The sequence below is a fragment of the Leopardus geoffroyi genome, chromosome C1, assembly GCF_018350155.1.
Source record: "Leopardus geoffroyi isolate Oge1 chromosome C1, O.geoffroyi_Oge1_pat1.0, whole genome shotgun sequence".
Classification (NCBI taxonomy): Eukaryota; Metazoa; Chordata; class Mammalia; order Carnivora; family Felidae; genus Leopardus; species Leopardus geoffroyi.
Window position 1 is genome coordinate 78,826,706 of NC_059328.1, and position 22,532 is coordinate 78,849,237.

A 22,532-nucleotide genomic window follows, 5' to 3' on the forward strand; every position below is an offset into this window, starting at 1 on the left:
CTCCTAATCTCTGCTTTAGACCTCTTGCTCTTTTCTGGTTTCTGCAATTACCTTTTGATGGTTCTCTGTGTCTGTCTGGTTCCCTCAGTCTGATGACACGATGTGGCTCACAGATCAGTCTTGCCCAGCTCTGGTTCTTGATACATTGCAACCTACTAGAGGGCCAACCCTGGGCTTCTCTTGTGTGGGATAGGGACTGAGGATAATTTCTTGATCTTTCATTTTGGGGGCTTAAATTTTTCATTGATCCCAAGGAGAAAGCCAAAGCACAGTCGAGTCTGGTAAGTACTCAATGTTTGAAGAGGTCAGCACAGGTTCCTCAGACTTGCCTCCTGGGCCCCCCTACCAATACTTTCTAGTTTGCTGGGAGGATAAGGATAGCCCTGACAGAGATGGAGTGCTCTGCCCATGTGTAGAGTTAAACGCCAACACCTGGGGGCTGTTGCCCTTCAGCTGTCACTACCAGAGAAGCTCCTGGATAAGCCTCCACCGTGCTTGCTTTCTCCTTCAGACCTGGCTGTAACCAAGAAGATGAGGTTTCATTTTCATAGGAGGAGCAGAGCAATCTAGTTCCTACACCCCAGTTTGGGGAGGATCACATGGGAGATGTTCGATACTTCCTTCCCCAGATCAACCTCTGGGGATTTTTAGGGAATGCAGAACCATCTGTTTGGTATAAACATTATCTGCTTGTAGCAGATGGCCAGCAATTTCACCGGCATATGTCTTTACTAAGGCGAAGATGGTGGGAGTTCTGAGGCCTTACTCAGGAGCTGCAGCAAAACCTCCTATGGTTACAGGTTAGAGTTTCTAATGAATTTAGATCACATAGACCACATCCTCTGATCACAAAGAAATAAGAAATCAACAACAAAAATAATGTAAACATAAACAGACATGTTTGGAAACTAAAAAGCACATTCCTAACTATTTTGTGGATTAAAGAAAAAACCACAATGGAAATGCAGAATATTTAGAACGAACAACAACAAACGTATACATATTAAAACTTGTAAGATGCAGCTAAAGGAGTTCTTAGAGGGAAATTTATGGCTTTAAATGCAATGATGAAAAAAGATAAGAAACTGAATATAAATAGTAAGTATTCAACTAAAGAGGCCTAAAAAAGACCCCAACAATAACAGAGTAAACGTCCAAAAGAAGAAGAAAAAAAAGCAGAAGTTAATAAAAAAAAAAAAGAAAAAGATCAATAATAGCAACAGTTCTCTGAAACTTTAGCAAAGGAGATAAACCTTTAACAAGACTGATCATGAAAAAAAGGAGGCACAGTCCCTGAGTTCAAGCCCCGCGTCAGGCTCTGGGCTGGAGCCTGTTTCCAATTCTGTGCCTCCCTCTCTCTCTGCCCCTCCCCCGTTCATGCTCTGTCTCTCTCTGTCCCAAAAATAAATAAACATTGGAAAAAAAAAATTAAAAAAAAAAAAAAGGAGGCACAAATAAGGATTATTAGGAAAGAAAAGGGTAGGGATAGTGAATAATATAAATACTATGGCAATACATTTGAAATGCACAGTCTTTCTAGAAAAATAGAAACAATAGAAAAGATGCAAGAAGAAACAGAAAATATGAATAAGACTGGTAAACATTAAAAAAAAATTGAACCCATAATGAAAAATCTTTCCCTCCAAAAGTCTTAGCTCAAAGTACAGTCTAGGAGGACCTCAAGGTGCCATTTAGGATGTAGTACTGTTTCTAAGTGGAAAATGGTTAACAACACAAATGTCCATCAACAGGAGAAGGGCTGAATAAAATGAGGTGTATTCATACAGTGAAAGACTATAGAGTAATTAAAATGAAAGAACTCAGTAATTAGCTCAGTAATTAACTCAAAAGAACTCAGTAATTAAAATGAAAGAACATAGAAAAATGTTGAAAACATAATGTCAAGTGGAAAAAGTTACAAAATGATAGGTGCAGTTTAATATCACTAATTAAAGTTTAGAAACATACAGGGCTCCTGAGTGGCTCAGTTGACTGAGTGTCCAACTCTTGATTTTACTCAGGTCATGATCCCAAGGTTGTGTAATCAAGCCCTGCGTTGGGCTCTGTGCTGAGCATGAAGCCTGCTTAAGATGCTCTGTCTCTGTCTCTCTCTGTCTCTGTCTCTCTCTCCCTCTGTCATTCTCCTCCACTCATGTTCTCTCTCTCTCTTAAAAAAAAAAACAGTTTAGAAACATGCAACACAATACTATATATTGTTTATGTCCCTGTACACATATAGTGAAAGTATAGAATATGATGGTGAGGACTCACAGCAAATTCAAGATGGTGGTTACCCCTAGGGAGGAGGAAGGAGAATATCAGGAAGGATAGAGAGCTTCAATTGGATCTGTGATGCTTTTCCCTTTTAAAAATGAAGCAAATATGGCAAAAGGTTTGTTAGGTAGATGGTAGCTCCATGGGTATTTGTCATATTGTTTTCTGTATTTCAGCATTATTCTAATAGCTTTTTGTGTATAACTCTTTAATCTTCACAACTTCCCAATAAAACAGATGTTACCATCATTTATCTCCATTTTATTAATAAATAAATTAAGGCAATAGAGGTTAAGGAATTTGCAGAGCAGTTTAGTGGTAGTGCTAGAATCTGAAGCGAGATAGTTTGCCTCCAGAGCCTGTGCTTTTAATTAGTGATTGAGGTAAAAGAACCAGAATGACTTATTCTTGGAGAGAAACATGTAGAGCACATTTAATAATGGCTGAGTCAGATGTCCATCCACAGTGTTCCTACCAAAGGGCTCTGATCACATTCATTCCCTCTGCATAAGCAACTCAAAGTAGGGCCAGAACTTCCATCTTTGTTTCCTTAGGACTTTGCACAATGCCTGACACATAATCAAATGTGTATAAAAAGCACTTGCTGAACAAATGAATAAATGAACTGTGTTCTTGGTTTTCATGCAGAAATAGCACATTCTGTTGTGAAGAGCTTCTGGAACAGGACTTAAAGGACTTAAAGGATCAAATGTCCTGAGATTTGGCTCCTGAATCTTGAGGAACACTCAATTCATAACCTGCTCCAGGTCAAGATTGAAATGTGGCCCTTTCCACGACATTATTGCCAATGAATAATCTTGAGACTGTATATTTCCTTCCTGATACTATATTCTTCCTCCCTTCCTTCTTTATATTCCCAGATCTAACATCATTTATGTTCATGTTATCTTCCCTGGTCGAAAGGCAGAGACAAAGTCATATTCATCTTTGAACCTCCCCTTTCTCTCTAGCATACAGAAGAGAGTTTAGTATTTTAAGTATTCAGTAAATGTTTATTAAATCACCATGATAAGGAGCACCTGGGTGGCTCAGTTAGTTAAGCGTTGGACTTTGGCTCAGGTCATGATCTCATGGTTCGTGGGTTTGAGCTCTGCATAGGGCTCTGTGCTGCAGCTCAGAGTCTGGAGCCTACTTCAGATTCTGTGTCTCCTCTCTTTCTGCCCCTCCCCAGCTTGTGCTCTCTCTCTCTCTCTCAAAAATTAATATATATATATATATATATATATATATATATACACATATATATACATATATATATATATACACATATATATACATATATATACATATATATATGTATATATATACATATATATATACACACACACACACATATATATATATATATAAAATGATGATTAAAAAAACATAATGGTTTTGATTTCAAAACCTCACTGAAGATAAAATTAGTAATTTTCTATAATCCATTCAACATTAAAAAAAAGAATCAGTATCTTACTGGTAAACTGTTAAGCAGTGAAGACAAGTCTGACATTCTGCTATAAGAATCAGATTCTTGTTTTGAGCAAAGGCCTCAAGCCAACCCTGCATCAAAGAGGTAGTCACAGACAACAGGCTCTTCAACTTGTGGCTTCTGTCACAAACCAAAAGCAAATTTCCCACAAGCTTATATGAAAAGATTGGTTGGCCACATACTGTTTTGTTTGTTTTTCAGGCATGGTCATACACACAACCTATAATCACTGTCAGCAATCTGATCTCCTAACTAAAAAGATACAGATTATAAAGGAGTTCAACTTCACAATAGGATACTCAGCAAAAAACATTAAAGGTTTTTCCAGTTCTAAGATTTTATTACTATGAGGTTTCTCCCATACTCTGCCTTTGCTTGCACATACCTAATAGTACCAGAAGATGGCACTCTTCAGCTAAATTTTACAAAACTCATTGGTGCTGAAGGAGTAATTTCATGAACTGTGGAAACTACCTCAAGGGGTGATAACAACAAATAGATGTATAAGTACCAGGTCTTGAATCATTTTCTAAGATACATATTATAAAAATGTATTTTAGACAATCTTACAATTTCTGTTTAGGACAAAACAGCAGAGTTGGTCTCTTAACCAGTGCCTGAAAATTCTCCAGGTCTAGTCAGTGCGCTCTCCAATATCTATATCAGCTATTTTTAATCTTCACCACTCTCTGCACTCTCGCTGTATCTCCAGCCTCTCTCCTTTCCCCTCTTCCTGAATTCCTTCTCTCAACAATTAATTGTGCTTATCATAGACTCTCTTTTCCTCTCCCTACATGTATGCACATGCACACACACACACACACACACACACACACACACACACACACAGAACCCTCTCAACTCTTTCCTTCCCTTCTGTTATAACATCTGTAATATACTTTAAAATTATTCAGTGTACACAGTGTGATATTTTTGTTTTTAGTACAGGAATGTATAGGGGCTCCACAAAAGTCCCAGTCAGGTAATAAGGCAGCACATGCTCCAAGGTAATACATGTTCTATTGTCCACATCTTGACTAAGATTGACCCATTTGGGAGATTTTATTAATTACCAAATTAGGATCATATTGGTGAAATTTTTAGCTTGTTAAATATCGTAGTGAATGAATGTTAGAAATGGACTATCTATGGTGAAATTGAAGGTATTTAAAATATTTGGATTGGCTAAAATATGAAATATTCCTTATCTTTTCATAATGGGGGTAAAAAGAAGTACTTGGAGTTAACAGTTTTACAACAGAGATTCTCAAACTTTAGGGAGATTTAGATCTCCTGAAGTTTGTGTTAAAACACAGAAAGATGGGGGGGGGGGGCGGCACCTGGGTGGCTCAGTCGGTTAAGCATCCGACTTCCGCTTAGGTCATGATCTCACAGTCCGTGAGTTCAAGTCCCGCATCTGGCTCTGTGTTGACAGCTCAGAGCTCGGAGCCTGGAGCCTGCTTCGGATTCTTTGTCTCCCTTTCTCCAACCCTCCCCCATTCATGCTCTGTCTCTCTCGGTCTCAAAAATAAATAAACATTAAAAAAGCCTAAAACACAGAAAGATGGACCCAGATGTCAGTTTCTGACTCATTTAGTTCTCGGCGAGGCTGAAAATCTGCATTTGCAGCAAGTTTCCAAGAAGCGATACTAATGCTGCTGGTCAAAGAGACCACATTTTAAGAATCACTGGCTCAGAATTTCTAGTTGCCTGATGCTAATTATAAGGGTAACAGAAGCTTGTCTCTGGAGTATCATTGCTTCTGCTTTGAGTAAATCTTTCATGCAAATAGAATACTGAAAAGGACAGAATAAAAACTTTAATAAATTTACAGACTGATTATATTAAAAGTTTTGTGACTGCTTACAAATAAAAATGGGCTGAATAAATGCCAATTTGTGTAGCAGAAATCACATCATTATAGGGGCACCTGGGTGGCTCAGTTGGTTAAGTGCTGACTTTGGCCCAGGTCATGATCTCATGGTCTGTGAGTTTGGGCCTCACGTTGGGCTCTGTGCTGACAGCCTGGAGCCTGCTTCAGATTTTATAATCCAGTAATATGGTGGTGCAGGAATAGTTAATACTCACCTGGAGCAAATATTTTCAGTAGCTACCCTTATCTTTCAAAACAGAATCTAAGGAGTGTGCATAACCAAACTGGAGGAGGTCAATTTAAAACAATTTCTCAGCCAAAAGGTAGAAGCAACCCGAGGGTCCACTCATGGATGATGGATAAACAAATCGTGGTATATATGTACAACCTTAATATTATTCAACCTTAAAAAGTAAGGAAACTCTTTTTTTTTTTTTTTCAACGTTTATTTATTTTTGGGACAGAGAGAGACAGAGCATGAACGGGGGAGGGGCAGAGAGAGAGGGAGACACAGAATCGGAAACAGGCTCCAGGCTCTGAGCCATCAGCCCAGAGCCTGACGTGGGGCTCGAACTCACGGACCGCGAGATCGTGACCTGGCTGAAGTCGGACGCTTAACCAACTGCGCCACCCAGGCGCTAAAAGTAAGGAAACTCTGAAACATGCTACAGTATGGAGGAACCCTAAAGATATTATACGAAGTGAAATAAGCCAGGCACAAAATGACAAGTACTGTGCGATTCCACTTTTATGAGGTATCTAAAGTAGACACACTCATGGAAATGGTGAGTAGAATGGTAGTTGCCAGGGGTTGGGGAGGAGGGAAAATGGGAAGTTCTTGTTTAATGGGTATAGAGTTTTAGGTTTGCAAGATGAAAATGTTTATGGAGACTGGTTTCACAGCCATGAATATACTTAACACTACTGAACTATACACTTAAAAATGGTTTCAATGCACTGTGGAAAACAGTATGGAGGTTTTGTAAGAAATTAAAAATAGAACTACCATATGATCCAGCAATCCGACTTCTGGGTATATATACAAAGAAAATGAAATTATTGTCTCAAAGAGATACCTGTTCATGTTCATTGCAGCACTATTCACAACAGCCAGAGTATGGAAACAATCTAAGTAGGTTCACCTTGCTGGCTCAGTCTATAGAGCATGTGACTCTTGATCTTGGGGTCATAAGTTCAAGCACCATGTTGGGTGTAGAGATTACTTAAAAAAAATTGAAAAACAAAAAAAGAAGAAGAACCTGTCTTATAAAAAAAAGATTCGTCCAATGATGGACAAATAAAGAAAATGTGGGGGAGGGTGGTGTATGTATACATATAGATACATATATATATATATATATATATATAGATAGATAGATAGATAGATATAGATACATATATATATATACACACACACATACATAGGTATACATACACAAATATGTATATATATATATGCATAAATATATACATACACACATTTTATTAATTCATATATATATACATATACACACACAACGAAATATTATTCAGCCTTTAAAAAATATGGAAATTCTATCAGTTGTGACAACATGGACGAATCTGGAAGGCATTATGCTAAGTGAAATAAGTCAGACAGAGAAAGACAAATACTGTATGGTATCACATATATGTAGAATTAAAAAAAAAAAAGTCAGGGTGCCTGGGTGGCTTAGTCAGTTGAGCATCCAGCTCTTGATTTCAGTTCAGGTCACAATTTCACAGCTGGTGAGATCCAACTCCGGGTCGGGCTTTGTGCTGACAGCACGGAGTCTTGCTTGGGATTCTCTCTCCCTCTCTTTCTGACCCTCCCCTACTCTGTCTCTCTCTCAAAATAAACATTTTTTTTTTTTAAAAGTCAAGATCCTAGAAATGAAGTAGGAAAGTGGTTACCATGGGCTGGGGAGTGTGGAAAATAGGGAGAGGTTGGTAAAACAGTACAAATGTTCAGTTAGATGATGATTAAGGTCTGAAGATCTAATGAATAACATGGTGGCTGTAGTTTATAATGCTGTATTGTATAAATGAAATCTGTTGAGTTTAGGACTTAAATGTTTTCACCCCCCCCCCCCCAAAAGGTAAATATGTGAAGTAATGGATGTGCTATTTAACTCAAGGGAGGGAATCCTTTCCGAATGTGTATGTATATCAAATCACTACATTGCACCCTTAAAAATCTTACAATTTTGTCAATTATACATCAATAAAGCTGAAAAAAGGTAATGAAAAACAAAACAAAAAAATGATTAAGATGGTAAATGTTAGGGGCACCTGAGTGGCTCAGTCAGTTAAGCATCCAATTCTCAATTTCAGCTCAGGTCATGATCTCACCATTAGTGAGATAGAGCCTGGAGTCAGGCTCAATGCTGACAGCTCTGAGCCTGCTTGGGGTTCTTTCTGTCCCTTTCTCTGCCCTTCCCCCATCAAAATAAATAAGTACACATTTAAAAATACAGTAAATGTTATGTTCTGTATACTTCACCACAATTAAAAAAAATCTAAACCAAATCAAAACTGACTGATTTCCCAGCACAGTTCCTAGAAACAGCAGTCTATACTTGCTGTCAACTCTTATTTCCTCTTATCCAAACTTAAGCTTTTATTCCCTATGTCACTGAAAGGTGCCATCACCCATGCAACTGAAGGAATAAACAGTGAGTTGTCTTAAACTTCTCCTTCTTCCCTGTTCCCCCCACATTCAATTGGTCACCAAGTGCTGGCAATCAAATTATTTCCTTAATATCTTTGAAACGATTTCCCCCCCTCCATTTCCACCACTAATGCCATGATTTAAATCCTGACTGCTTTGTCCCTGGATTACTACAACAACCATAAAACTGGTCTCCCTTCCTGTGGCATCTCCTATCCAGCCCACCCTCTCTACCACAATTGGTGAAATTCTTCTGAAACATAAATCTGACCACTTACTTCCCTGCTTAAAAACTTCTGTTGACTTTATACTGCCCTGAGGATGGAAGGCAAACTCCTCAATAGGACGTAAATGGTCTTTTATGATTTTGACTCTGCTATTGTGACCTCCATAAATTGCTCCTCATACTCTGCTCTAGCCAGGCAGTTCCTGGAATGTAGCATTCTTTCCTATCTGAATGTAGCCGTGCACAAGCCTCCTCCTGCTTGCAATGCCTGATTCTTCAAAATTCAGCTAAGATACAAGGAGTCTTCCAAGGAGTCTTCTGGGATGTTCTCCGACTTCCCAGTAAAATATCACAGGGGACATACTTATATTGAAAAAATATTAGTTGTTTATTGGCAATAGTTGGGATATACTTACACTCAAAAAAGAAACTCATTTTTAAGTTAAATTCAAATCTAACTGGGCATCCTGTTTTTGTGTTTGTCTGTTTTTCTAAATTTAGCAACCCTACTCCCAGTCTCAATTATGTGCTTCTTGTTTATTTTTCCATATCCTCTAGTAGTCTGTAAGCATCTTCAGGGAGGGGACATGTCTTATCTCTGTATCTCCCAGTTCTAGCAAGTACTGGTAAGCATGTAACTAAAATATCATGGTGTTTATTGCTGGCTTGTTTCTTCTAAAAAATCTTTATTTTTGTAATCTCTACACCCAACATGGGGCTTGAACTCACAACCCTGAGATCAAGAGTAATTTGGTCCACCAACTGAGCCAGCCAGTTGCCCTGCTGGCTTGTTTCCTCTAAACTGGCTTTAACCCTTAGTCTCTTTATTGCTTCTCAGGAATTATGCTAATGGTAACAATACCACCTGTTTCAGGATTACAGTGACCATCACATGATATAAGAGAGCGCAGCATTAACACACGAAGGTCACCAGAAATGCCACTATAATCTAAACAGTAACATTATCCCTAGAATAGGGCTTATGTTTGTTAAGACTTGAAATACACTTGTTTAGTAAATATTTTTCTGTAAATTCACCAGGAAAAGATTGGTAATCTAACTCAAGTTGACATAAAAGAAAATTATACTTTTCTTAAAAGGAAAAAATTACGCTTCTACTCTGAAGACAGTATGTTCCAAGTGGATTCATTCCATATATTTTAAAAACAGAGGATAACAACAGAAAATGAACCTCTAGAGTCATATAATTTATCCTAAGTAAATGCAAAGCTAAATGAAATCGTTATGTATTACTATCTAATTGAAAACATAGTTCTAAATATCCTAACTTTCATATATGTTAAGCTAGTTGTTTTAAGCAACAAACCATTATTTCTAGAAATTAGATCTTTAAAGAGACTATAATAAAATTCAGGGGCTCCTTATCTTTTATTGCTTCCACTTTAAAGCACATGCTCAAGTAATACTCACAAAAGTTCATCAGCATGAAGTGAGTGATTCCTCATTACTATGCAGATAGAACCTCAAAACCAACACTCTCCATCATTGAGGAATATGTCAGAAATACCAATATTAAACAGTGTTGTCCTGAAAATTACATGGAAGGAAAATTTCTCTCCCTGTCCTTACTCTTTTTTTCTTTTTTAAAGAAGGCAGAAAACTACACAAACAGTGAAAAATTCCTTTATGACTAGGCACCAAGTAGAACTTGCTGAAATAATGAGTGAATTAGTGATTTCTGTAATCAGAGAAAATGTACAATGAACTATACAACATATTCTAATTAGCTTGGTGGATAAAAGAAAAAAGCACAACTGGAAAAAAACAGATCCTTCCAAGAGCATCTAATTAGGGTGAGTTAGTGGTTGCCCCCTGAGTTTCAGAGAGAGCTGCCTTTAAACAAAGAAGAGCAGAACCGTTCTCAGTGCTTACAACGTCCACCAAGTTAACCTTGGCTTCCCCTGGTAAACCACCCCCACTGCGTTTTCTCCCTCAAAGTTTTAAAAGCCTACTATTTAAAAGCCTGTTATGCATTTCACTGGAATCAAGTTCTAAATAATGGATATAACAGTGGATAGTATCATACTATTATTAAAAACTGAACACAAGAAACTTTAATTCAAATTGCAAATCAATATACAATGTGTGAAATTAATTCCAGTTTTAGCTCCTAGCTTCCTGGAACCTTAGATAAGAAACACATTAACTTTATAACATCTTTTAATAAAAATTATCCACTGATTAGAGAAAATATCTCAGGTAAATAATACTAATGCTCTATACTGATTTCCAATGTTGAAATTATCAGAAATATACTTGATTACTAAATTAGACTAATTCACACATAGTATATAATTTATATGAAATACATATCTAATTTGTTCCACATTCTAGGTTTGTGTTTTAAATTTACTATAAAAAGACAAAAGAGGAAGATCTATTAATTTATGGGCAGCCAAACGGCCCAACAACCAAGGCTGTGGTTCAGTGGCTACTAATGCATGTTCTGGGAATTCTCAGATCTAATGTTAATCATCAAATTGCTCTTTGGGATAAAAGTACTAAAGCAAGCCTGATTTGTAGTTACAAGGAGAAAGACATTCCTCAAGAACCCATCTAATTCTTTCTATTCTAGAAGGCCTACAGAAGTTTCTACATCCTCTATGAAGCCTTTCTCTACTATTCTACCCACAGAGATGTGTGTTCATTGAAGCCTTCTTTCTTTAAATTGGTGCAGTACAACTATCTCTGGTACAAACTAAATCATTTTATTATTTTATTTTTTAAAAGATTTACTTATTTAGTTAAGTAATGTCTACACCCAATGTGGGGCTTGAATCCATAATGCTGGGATCAAGAGTCACACACTCCACCAACTAAGCCAGCCAGGTGCCTCCCAACTAAATCGTTTTAATCCAATCTGATGGTCTTTGGATGTATCAACTTGACCAGGCTATAGTCCCCAGTTAATGAAGCAAACAATAATCTAGGTGTTGCTGGGAAGGTATTTTGTAGATATAACTGAAGCCTGTGATCAATTGCTTTTAGGAGAGGTTATACCAGATAATCTGGGTGGGCCTGATTCAATTAGTTGAAAGACCTTTAGAGAATTATTGAGGCTCCTCTGATGAAGAAGAAATGCTGTCAGTGGACAGCAACTTCAACCCATGCCCAAGAAGTTCTGACAATCTACCCTATGGATTTGGGCCTCGTCTAGCCAGCTCCCACAACTGGGTAAGCCAATTCCTTGTAATAAATCTCTTTTTAAAAAAACTGAGATATAACTGACATGTAACATTATCCTAGTTTAAGGTGTACAACAGAATGATTTGGTATTTGCATATACTGTGAAATAATCATCACAGTAATTCTAGTTACCATCCATTACCACACATAGTTAAACATTCTTTTTCTTGTGATAGTTTTTTTTTTTTTTAAGTTTATTTATTTATGTTGAGAAAGAGAGAGAGGCGGCGCTGGGGAGGAGCAGAGAGACAGTGACAGAGGATCAGAGAGCCCAATGCAGGACTCAAACCCAGGAACTGTGAGATCATGACCTGAGCCAAAGTCCGACGCTTAACCAACTGAGCCACCTAGGAATCCCTAAACCTTTAAAACATTTCTTTTTCAAAAAAAAAAAAAAAAAGGGGGTGCCTGGGTGGCTCAGTCAGTTGAGCGTCCGACTTCGGCTCAGGTCATGATCTCACAGTTCGTGGGTTCCAGCCCCGCATCAGGCTCTGTGCTGACTGCTTGCTCAGAACCTGGATTCTGTGTCTCCTTTTCTCTCTGCTCCTCCCCCGCTCATGCTTTGTATCACTCTGTTTATTAAAAATAAATAAGTGTAAAAAAATTTTTTTTAATTTTTTTCTCTTTGAGAAAGAGAGAGAGAAAGAGAGAGCACGCGCGCGCGTGAACGCGCGCGCACATGAGTGGGGGAGGGGACAGAATCTTAAGCAGGCTCCACATTCAGCATGGAGCCCCACACAGGGCTAGATCCCATGACCCTGGGATCATGACCTGAGCTGTAATCAAGAGTCGGACACTCAACTGACTACGCCACCAAGGTGCCCCTTACTATATATTTCTTTGGGTTCTGCTTCTCTCCTTGAACCTTGATTGATATAACTGATCATATAATGTGTGTGTGTGTGTGTGTGTGTGTGTGTGTGTGTGTGTGTGTGTGTGTTATCTTCCCAGTCAGATTCAAAGGCATAAACTTGAGAAAACAATACTAATGATGATTTACTGAGTACTGTGGGCCAGGCACAGTGTTAAGCCTTTCAATACATAAGCTCATTTTATCCTCACAACCACCTGATGAGACAACAGTATTACCAATCCCCACTTTACAGAGGTTAAGAAAAAGCTATCTAGCTAAGGAATGGCAAAGCTGGAACTCAAGCCTGAAGCTCATTTATTCCAATGCTTATGCTCTTAACCACTATAATAGCTATGACCTCTCATATACAAATGGAAAGAGAGAGGGAAAAAGACAAAGATATATAGAGAAGAAGAAAGCTGTGTAGGACAAGATAGACTGTGATTCTTAAATATAAATGAACTGCTTATCACATTCTATTGGTCACCTATGATATCTAACTCCTAAACAGTGATCTCAGCTTGGAAGCAATGCTCTGAATGGAACAGCCAGGGCAATCTTCTGGAGAAATTTCTGAATTACAATGTTATAGTTATAGCAATATCAAATATTAAGGTACTTGCCCCAGGCCAAATGGAATCAAGTCAAAGACTTGAGAACCTTCTCTATATTCAATAGATATGTTACAGTATCATTCAGGAAAAGAAAGCCATTGTAACTGGTTCAGTTCTACTTTATGTCCATAAAATCTGTGATGTGGGTAGGGCAAGGCCAGGGTAGTTCTCCCACCTGTACAATGAATGAACTTAATAGCAAGTCAATGAAATGAAGTCACTTACTCGAAGTTATATAGTACACTACAAGAAAGAAGTCTGGTACTTTGACTGCAGCCTAGGATTTTCTCCAATAGACTAACATAATATGGTTGAACTACTTATAATCAAGAAGTTCCCAATACTTGATGAATTGTACCATCAATATCCAAGATTTTAAAATGTACAGGAAATGACTAGGGACACTTGGCTGGCTCAGTCGGTTGAGTGTCTGACTTCAGCTCAGGTCATGATCTCATGGTTTGTGAGTTTGAGCCCCACATCTGGCTCGCTCCTGTCAGCCTTTCAGCACAGAGTCCACTTCAGATCCTCCTCTCTCTGCCCTTGCCCTGCTTGTGCTCTCCCCAAAAATAAATATTAAAAAACAAAAAATAAATAAAATGTACATGAAATGACTAAAGTAATGAGGCAGATTTTCATAAATTACTCATGAAATCAATCATATTTCCCAAGCTTGCTCCCTCTTGGGCATTTGCACTTATGGTCCTTTTTTTTAAAATGCTTTTTGCCCAGATATTCATGTAATTGCTTCCTTCTCATCAAGTTCTAATCAAAATGCCATCTTCTCAGAGAAGACTTTCCCAGTTACCCTAGTTAAGGTAGCATGCTCTAGCCATTCTCTACAAAATATTGCTATTATATCCTTTCTTATTACACTTCTTAGTCCCTAAAGTTGTTGTGTATTTTTGTTTTTATTATACATATTCCACTATACTGTAAGCTCCTTAAAACATGGACTCTATATCTTGCTTACCCTAAATCACCACACCTAGAATAATGACTGACATGTAGTAGGTGTTCAAAAAATATTTGTTAACTGATACTTCTTTTAAAATGGGTTATATTTTTTATATGATTGTTATGTGATAGTAATTACCTTGAATATAAGTATTAAATGATTAAAAACAGGAAAAAATAACTAGAGAAAATTTAGAAATCAAACTGTCAATTTACACAGGGAAGGAAAGAACCCACATTGTTAAACTTCAGCAAGTAATGTTTGTAGGACTTCTTTGGGATCTTCTTGTCCAGAACTAGAGCATTCTGTATTTCTTTATAATCTTCCTTCACAAAGATGAAATAGAAGATTTTGGAGTAAATCTGTTCAGAGTTTATATACTACAAATCCTTTGGCAACCATGTTTTTGCTAAATGTGGTTTTGAGATAATGTAGCTTTATATTTTTATAACCAAATTGAAAATCAGCCATCTTATTATATATTCTGGTTCAGTTCAGTCCATTTAAATAGGAGAACAGTCTATGCAGTAATACAGAGGGAGAGAGACAATCAGTTTAGACTCTACATTTCAAAACAGGAATTACCAGGACCAAAAAAAGTATGTGTGGATATTGCCAAAGGTTGTGAAAAGGCCAGACAATTACATATGCAAATATTGTAAAACTAAAACACAGAAGAAACAAATTTAAAAGGTATTACAGTTCAAGCCAGTAAAGGCTGATTTAGACTCTAAAAAGAGGTATAGTCTGTATAATTTGAAACTTATGTGAATATATATAGCTATGGGTTTTCCTTTAAACACCCCCCTTTTTTTATAATTTGCATATTTGCCTGAATGGTTTTCCTGTTCTTTTTCTTTCAATCCATCTGCATCTTTATATTTTAGATGTTTCTCTTGTAAATATCATTGTTTGTTTGTTTTTGAGAAAGAGTGTGTGTGAGTGGGGGAGAGGGGCAGAGAGAGAGAGAGAGAGAGAGATAATATTAAGCAGTGTGGAGCCCCAATGTGGGACTCAATCCCATTACGTGGTATCATGACCCGAGCCAAAATTAAGAGTCAGACACTCAACCGACTGAGCCACCCAAGTGCCCCTGTTTTTTTAATTTTAGTATAATATGACAATCTTTGTCTTTTAACTGAAGCATTTGGTCCACTTACATTTAATGTAATTACCAATATATTTGGATTTAAATATACTACAGCCAGTGCCATGGTAAACCACCCATATCTTGTCTAGAACAAGAGTACTCATTCCCTTATTAGGCATGTAAGTAGTCAACAGCTCTCAGCCGAATCTTTCTTTGGGACTTATCCTCAGCCTTAGAATACAGCCTTACCCAAGGTCATGTCCCCTTAAGGGAGGACAGAAGAGGGGAGAAAACTGTATTCAATGACTGATCAGTGACAAGGTATAGATGCCTGGACCCTGTAGAATTGATTGAGGTCTTTGTTACCACTGTATTGCAGTTTAACTTCTCTGGTCTATCCTGTTTCCTCCCTCCCCTACAGATGTTAATCTCAAGAGCCCACCCCAATAAACATCCTTCAGGCAAATCTCAGTCTCTGAATCTGTTTCCCAGGGAATTCAATTTGTGACATCTATCATCTTGTTTTGTATTCTGTACTTCTACTGTCTGTACTCTGTACTTCTACTGTCTATATGTTCTTTACTTTCTTGCTTTCTTTAGAACTGAGTATTCTTTTATTATTCCATTTTTCATTATCAGTTTGGAAACGATACACTCTTTTTCTATTCCAGAGGCTATCCTAGAAATAACAATGTGCATATTTTGATCAACAAAGTCTAAAGTTAAAAAAAATTTTTTTTTAGTTTTTTAGAGAGAGAAGGAGAGAGAGAGAGAGCAGGGGAGGGGCAGAGAGAGAGGGAGAGAGAGAGAGAGGCTCACCATCAGCACAGAGCCCAATGTGGGGCTTGAACTCATGAACTATGGGATCATGACCCGAGCCGAAATCAAGAGTCGGACACTTAACCAACTGAGCCATCCAGGTGCGCCTAAAGTTTTTTTTTTTTTTTTTTTAATGTTTATTTATTTTTGAGAGAGAGAGAGGGCACGAGTGGGGGAGGGAGAGAGACAGGGGGACAGAGGATCCAAAGCAGGCTCTGTGCTGACAGCAGGGAGCCTGATGTGAGGCTCAAACTCACGAACTGTGAGATCATGGCCTGAGCCAAAGTCAGATGCTTAAACGACTGAGCCACCCAGATACTCCAACGAAGTCTAAAGTTAATTGAGTGATATTTCATTAATTAATTGATATTTATAGACTAATTGATATTAACTCGTTGATATTTTTACTCTACTCTGCTATATGATAAGAATCTTAAACATTTTAATTCCTTTTACCATTGTCCCAGTTTATATATAATTGTTATTCTACGTACCTCATATAAGTGGAATTATACAATATTTGCCCATTTGTGTCTGTCTTACATCATTTAGCATAATGTTTTTGAGGTTTATCCATGTTGTATTCTTTTTAAAGGTTAGATAATATTCCATGTATTTTGTTTATACATTCATCTATTAATGGACATCAGAGTTGTTTCCATCTTTTGTCTATTGTGAATAATGCTGCTATGAACACTGGTGTGCAAGTATTGTTTAAGTCCCTGCTTTCAATTTTTCTGGGTATATACCCACAAGCAGAATTTCTTGATCATATGTAAATTCTATATTTAACTTTTTGAGGAACTGCCACATTGTCTTCCTAATTCTTTTTAATACATTTCATTTCTCTGTTGGAATTATCCATTGTTTCACTTATTTTCTTTACCTTTCTTCCTATTTACTTGAACAGGAACACAGCTATTTTAAAATCCTTTTTTGATGATTCCAATATCTGGATCATCTGTGGATCTGATTCTATTGTCCATGTTTATCTCTTGGTTTTTGATCATGTCACATTGTCTTTTGCCATGTCCTGTAATTCTTTACATACTGCTTTCAGAGAGGGTTTCCCTTCCCTTGGATAGACAGATAGAATGGAAGGTGATCATCTTAACCCAATCAGGGACTAGGCTGAATGGAGGCTAGGCTGCGGTTCTAGTAAAGCTCAAGTTACTTTTGGCTGATCTCCATTCCAAGAAATTATCATAGCCCTCTAGGGTGTTTAACAGAGAGCCTGGGAATTCATTGGGGTTTCCCCCGATGGGTAGGTTCATAACTCTAGACAGTATCTTGTGTGACTGCCAAAATGTCTGCTCTGCTTTTCAAAGGCTTTCCAATGAGATGTTTAGCCTCCCATTCTGTAAAACCCTAGGATTTGGCAAATATCCCAACAGGATAACTGGCTGTATGCTTGAGGCTCTCTTAGTTTTCTACAAAAGCTTGCTGGTTTCTTGTCCCCAGCAGCAACTCTCTTCCAGTATACAGTCCTACTTCTCAGACCGCTGCTCATGCCCAGTATCAGCAATACCCCCTGAGGGAAAAAGAGGCTACAAAAGTCAGCTCACATCTCTGAGGTTCTTTTAGTTCATCTTTACTACTGGGGTTCAGTTGTTTGGGTTATCAGCCCACAGCATGGTAAACCAAGGTCCCATCCTTGTAGGACCTGAAGTAGATTTATATCTTCCTAGCTCCCCCAAACTGTATTTTAGGTTATATACCCCAGGCAAACACAGTCAACTCTAGGTTCACCATCCTTTCCCAGATCTTGACCAAGTAACTCCTCACTATCTTGCTAGCTCTTTGAAGCTTTTATAGTTAAAAAATATTTTTTCTGCTTGTTTTTGGTTCTAATCATACAATTCTTAGTAAATATTACTACTATCTTAGTACTACTGATCTTAATACTACCAGTTTTGGTAAGTTTTAAGAACATAATTCCCAAATTGTGCAGAGAAACTACAATTTTTTTAAGCCAGCCTTAGGGAAAAGATATGTTTTAGGCTCAGAAAATGTTTTTGTTATTTTCAAATTGTAATAAGATAACCATTAAATTATGCTAGAATTATTACTATATTAGAATTATTAAATTATTCTAGAATTCTTCTGTTTATTATAAAGTAAAATTAAAGGAAAATCATTAAAAACTTCAATAATAAAATATTAATAATCATAAATAATTAAAAATACAACTATAATTCACTAATAACAGAATATGCACCAGCATATGCCTTATAACTTGGATATTATTGTATTAATACATAAATAAAGTTTATTTAGTTTGAAAGAGAGACAGAATAAGTACGTGCAAGCAGGGGAGGGGCAGAAAGAGAGAGGGAGAAAAAGAATCCCAAGCACGTTCCATGCTGTTAGTGCAAAGCCTAACTTGGGGCTGAATCCCATGAACCCACAAGATCATGACCTGAGCTAAGATCAAGAGCTGGATGCTCAACTAACTGAGCCACCTAGCGTCCTTAATTTTGGTTATTTTATGTTGTTATAATTGATTATATAACTCCTGCTTCTTTCTTCTTCATTGAAGGTGAGCATGTAGGTTTTTTTGGTTTTTTTCCTTAGCTTTATTAAGCTACAATTTTGTCAGTCTTTTCTAACATAAGGTAGCACCAAAAGTCTGGCTCTACCATCATAAGCAAGTGCTTCTCTCTCTTATTCATATATACATTATATATGTATACATGTATAAAGTATAGTTGACATACAATGTTACATTAGTTTCAGGTGTACCTATTTCTTTATTTGCAAAATGGGCTTGGGAGGCTTTCATAGTATTATTTAAAAATTTTTTTTTTCAACGTTTATTTATTTTTGGGACAGAGAGAGAGACAGAGCATGAACGGGGGAGGGGCAGAGAGAGAGGGAGACACAGAATCGGAAACAGGCAACAGGCTCTGAGCCATCAGCCCAGAGCCTGACGCGGGGCTCGAACTCACGGACCGCGAGATCGTGACCTGGCTGAAGTCGGACGCCTAACCGACTGCGCCACCCAGGCGCCCCTTCATAGTATTATTTTAACTGTTACTGACCAGTATGCAATACATTGCCTGGCCCCAGAGGTTCCTCTGATCTTAAAATTCCTCAAGAATCTGGAATGGCCATTTGGAATGGACATATACAATGGACACCTTTGTAAATTTTTTTTTTTTCAACGTTTTTTTATTTATTTTTGGGACAGAGAGAGACAGAGCATGAACGGGGGAGGGGCAGAGAGAGAGGGAGACACAGAATCGGAAACAGGCTCCAGGCTCTGAGCCATCAGCCCAGAGCCTGACGCGGGGCTCAAACTCACAGACCGCGAGATCGTGACCTGGCTGAAGTCGGACGCTTAACCGACTGCGCCACCCAGGCGCCCCTACAATGGACACCTTTGAACTTGACTTGGGAGTTGTCTTTACTAATTAATTTCCCTGCTTATTATATTAGTGATTCCTCCCTTGCTGATTTCAGAGGCTGTAATACTCCTGAGGAGGTTTCTTTGTTATTTTTGTTGTTGTTGTTGTTGTTGTTTTTATCTTGATTGAGAAAGGCTAGAGTTAAACTGATTTCATTTCTTTAGAACTTTGGAAAGCTTCAGGTTTCCCTGTCTTATGTTCCTATAACACTTGCTATTGTAATAATTATCCTACCTTACTGTATTCAGCATCTTCTCTGCTAGACTGTAAGTTCCCAAGGTCATGATTAGCTTGTTCCCTGCTATATGCACATATTTAGTACCACTGGCCTGGGTAAAGAGCAACCACTCAATAACTACAGAATCATTAATAAGTTATAATCACTGGGATTCCAACAATCATATTAACAAAAATACAATTCTCAGATGCAATGTTTTAATATTATTGATATCAGAAGATATTAGCAGAAAACAAGGAGTTAAATTTACTTATCCACAAGGGGCTCCTGGATGGCTCAGTCGGTTAAGCGTCTTACTTCAGCTTAGGTCATGATCTCATGATTCATGAGTTCGAGCCCCACGTTGGGCTCTGTGCAGACAGCTCAGAGCCTGGAGCCTGCTTCATGGATTCTGTGTTTCCCTCTCTCTTTGTCCTCCCCAGCTCTCTCTCTCTCTCTCTCAACAATAAATAAACATTAAAAAATTTTTTAAAATTAAAAAAATTACTTATCCTCAAACATATAACCAATAATTACTACTAAAAATCTTAGACTGATAGAGCAATTTTCCTAAGACACACCTAGTCATTAGGATAGAAACTGAATACTGAATAGACTATATGCTTTTCAGGTACATTTTTGGTACTTGAGAGTGACTCCATTTATTCAAAAGATATGTTCCAGAAAGGTAAATAATACTTTTATACTCTATAAACATTTAAAAACTTACCTGATTAAACTAAACTTACAGTATATTTTAAAAAGAAACCCCTATGCAGTGAGGATGCTCTCACAGTAATCTGTATTATATATTTAGCTTTCTGAATTTTAGATTTTTCAAGATGCAGAACACTCCTACTAACTTGGTCACATCAAAAAGCTAAGAGGTTCAACACAACTCTAAGGTCAAATTAACTTTTACTTTTTGAAAATAATTATTAGTAAGTATGTATAAATATATTATTAATATAACCTATTAATATGGTTTTTCTAAATAGTAGGAAATAAAAAAATACTTACTATTATTTTCTTACAGTCCTTTCCTCTGCATAGTTCTGTATAGGTAGAGTATTGCACATATATAATCCAGCTTCCAACAAAAACCACCAACCAGGAAAAGAAAAGATATTTCATCCGCACATATGAAAAGCGAGCCTGTGAGTAAAAGAGCACATAACAATCATTCATTCAGCACCAAGTCAGTATTCACTGTCCTAGAACGTGATTTTTCCCCCTTTCTTGGAAGAACTCAATATATATTCTAGGCTTTCACATGGCAATTCTCCTAGAACAAAGTGTACTTTCAGTGAGTCCAAACAGCACTGGTCTTAGAAAAGGAAGCTCCTCGGTTCTGCCAAGGAAAAAGGGAACAAAATACCCTTTAAAATGTATAACCTTTCAAATACCACCGGCATCGAAAGCCATTTAGGAAGCATGAGCACGTGCACCATGCTACCCCGGGGCACCCTGGAAGATCAGGTAGAGAGACACAATTCCTATCCACACTCTGAGCTCATGGGAGACTATTCAAATAAGAGTCTTAAGGTTCTTTACGGATAATCAGTATAAAAATAATTTTGTTTTAAAGAAATAAGGACAGAGAATTTGGCTATTTGTCTAATGTCTCATAGTGAAGTGCGACCAGAATAAGAAATTAAACTTCCTTTTCATTCACTCCTATTTCTCTGTCATATTCAGAGACAAGTTGTTAAAACTATTAAAGGAGATATGACTGGAGAAGAAGGGTTAAAATATATAAAGAATAAATTACTCTTTGCATGTCAGCTTGTAAAGCTGCACAATGGGACCCTCTTTGCATTGTTTTGTTTCCAGTTCTCTGGTAACTAATTGCAACTTGGGCCAGTTACTGCCTTTTCTCCATCAACCACGTATCAGACAGTTTAATCTTCAAAAGTGTCAGCTGGTCAAGATAATTTGACATTGGCTTTTCGAGTTTGGCTCTCCAATGGTTTGGTTTTATAAACGGTAAATCTGGGGAGTATGGAGATAACTGAACAGAATAAGTTAAAGATATGTAAACAAACAATGAAAAGCTACTTTTGCTTTTGTAATCACCAGACAGTTTCTCACCCTGGGTAACAGTAGGATACTGTGAGCGCTGTGAGCAGTCCAAAGAAAGCAGAGAGAGATGAAAGAGACCTAAGTGCACCTGCAGAAGACAATGAGTGAAAAGGAAAAAGAGACCCAGGAAATACTGAATTCTGTTGGCCCTATTTGTGGTTTAGATATCTATCTTTTTTTGTGAGATTGACAGCTGGTGAATTCCAGTACCAAAAAACTTGAGTACAACAAATTCACAGTGAAGTGACAGGTCTTCGAGCTTTATTATTAAAATATAAAAAATGCATTTAATGCAAGCTATTTTTGTATAGCTCTAAATGAATCCAGTAAAAAGAAAATTCAGACAGAATTCTAAATTAAATCACATAAATGACAATTGTGTATACACTGAGGGGTTGCCTGAAAGGCATTTAAGATTCCTTAGCCCTCTTAAAGAAATTTAGTCATCAGACAGAAATGGATATGCACTAGTGTTATGAAGCTTAAATATGATTAAATGACATAATGTCCATAGAACATAAGCACATTGCTAGGCACATAGAAAACACTCGACAAACGTTAGCTAAATCAATTTGCATGGTACTGAGCAAAAAGTCAAGAATGCTCTATGATTTGGCCACCACCTTCTTTTTGGACTTGCAAAAAGAAAACTAAATCTGAATCTGATTAAGTCTTTAGCTCCAACTAGCAGTTTACAGGAAATACAGGGGGCAGAGGAATATAAGGGAGACTTCAGTAAGTGACACTAT

At 37.4% G+C, this 22,532-nt stretch overlaps 1 protein-coding gene across 1 annotated transcript in view; it reads right to left on the reverse strand.

The window, feature by feature from the left end:
• Window positions 1-22,532, reverse strand: part of DIPK1A (divergent protein kinase domain 1A) — a 107,557-nt gene that overhangs the window by 13,443 nt on the left and 71,582 nt on the right. The window contains exon 2 of the mRNA XM_045478306.1: window positions 20,722-20,856. Coding sequence (XP_045334262.1) covers window positions 20,722-20,856 — 135 coding nt within the window. The remainder of the gene's footprint in view (window positions 1-20,721; window positions 20,857-22,532) is intronic.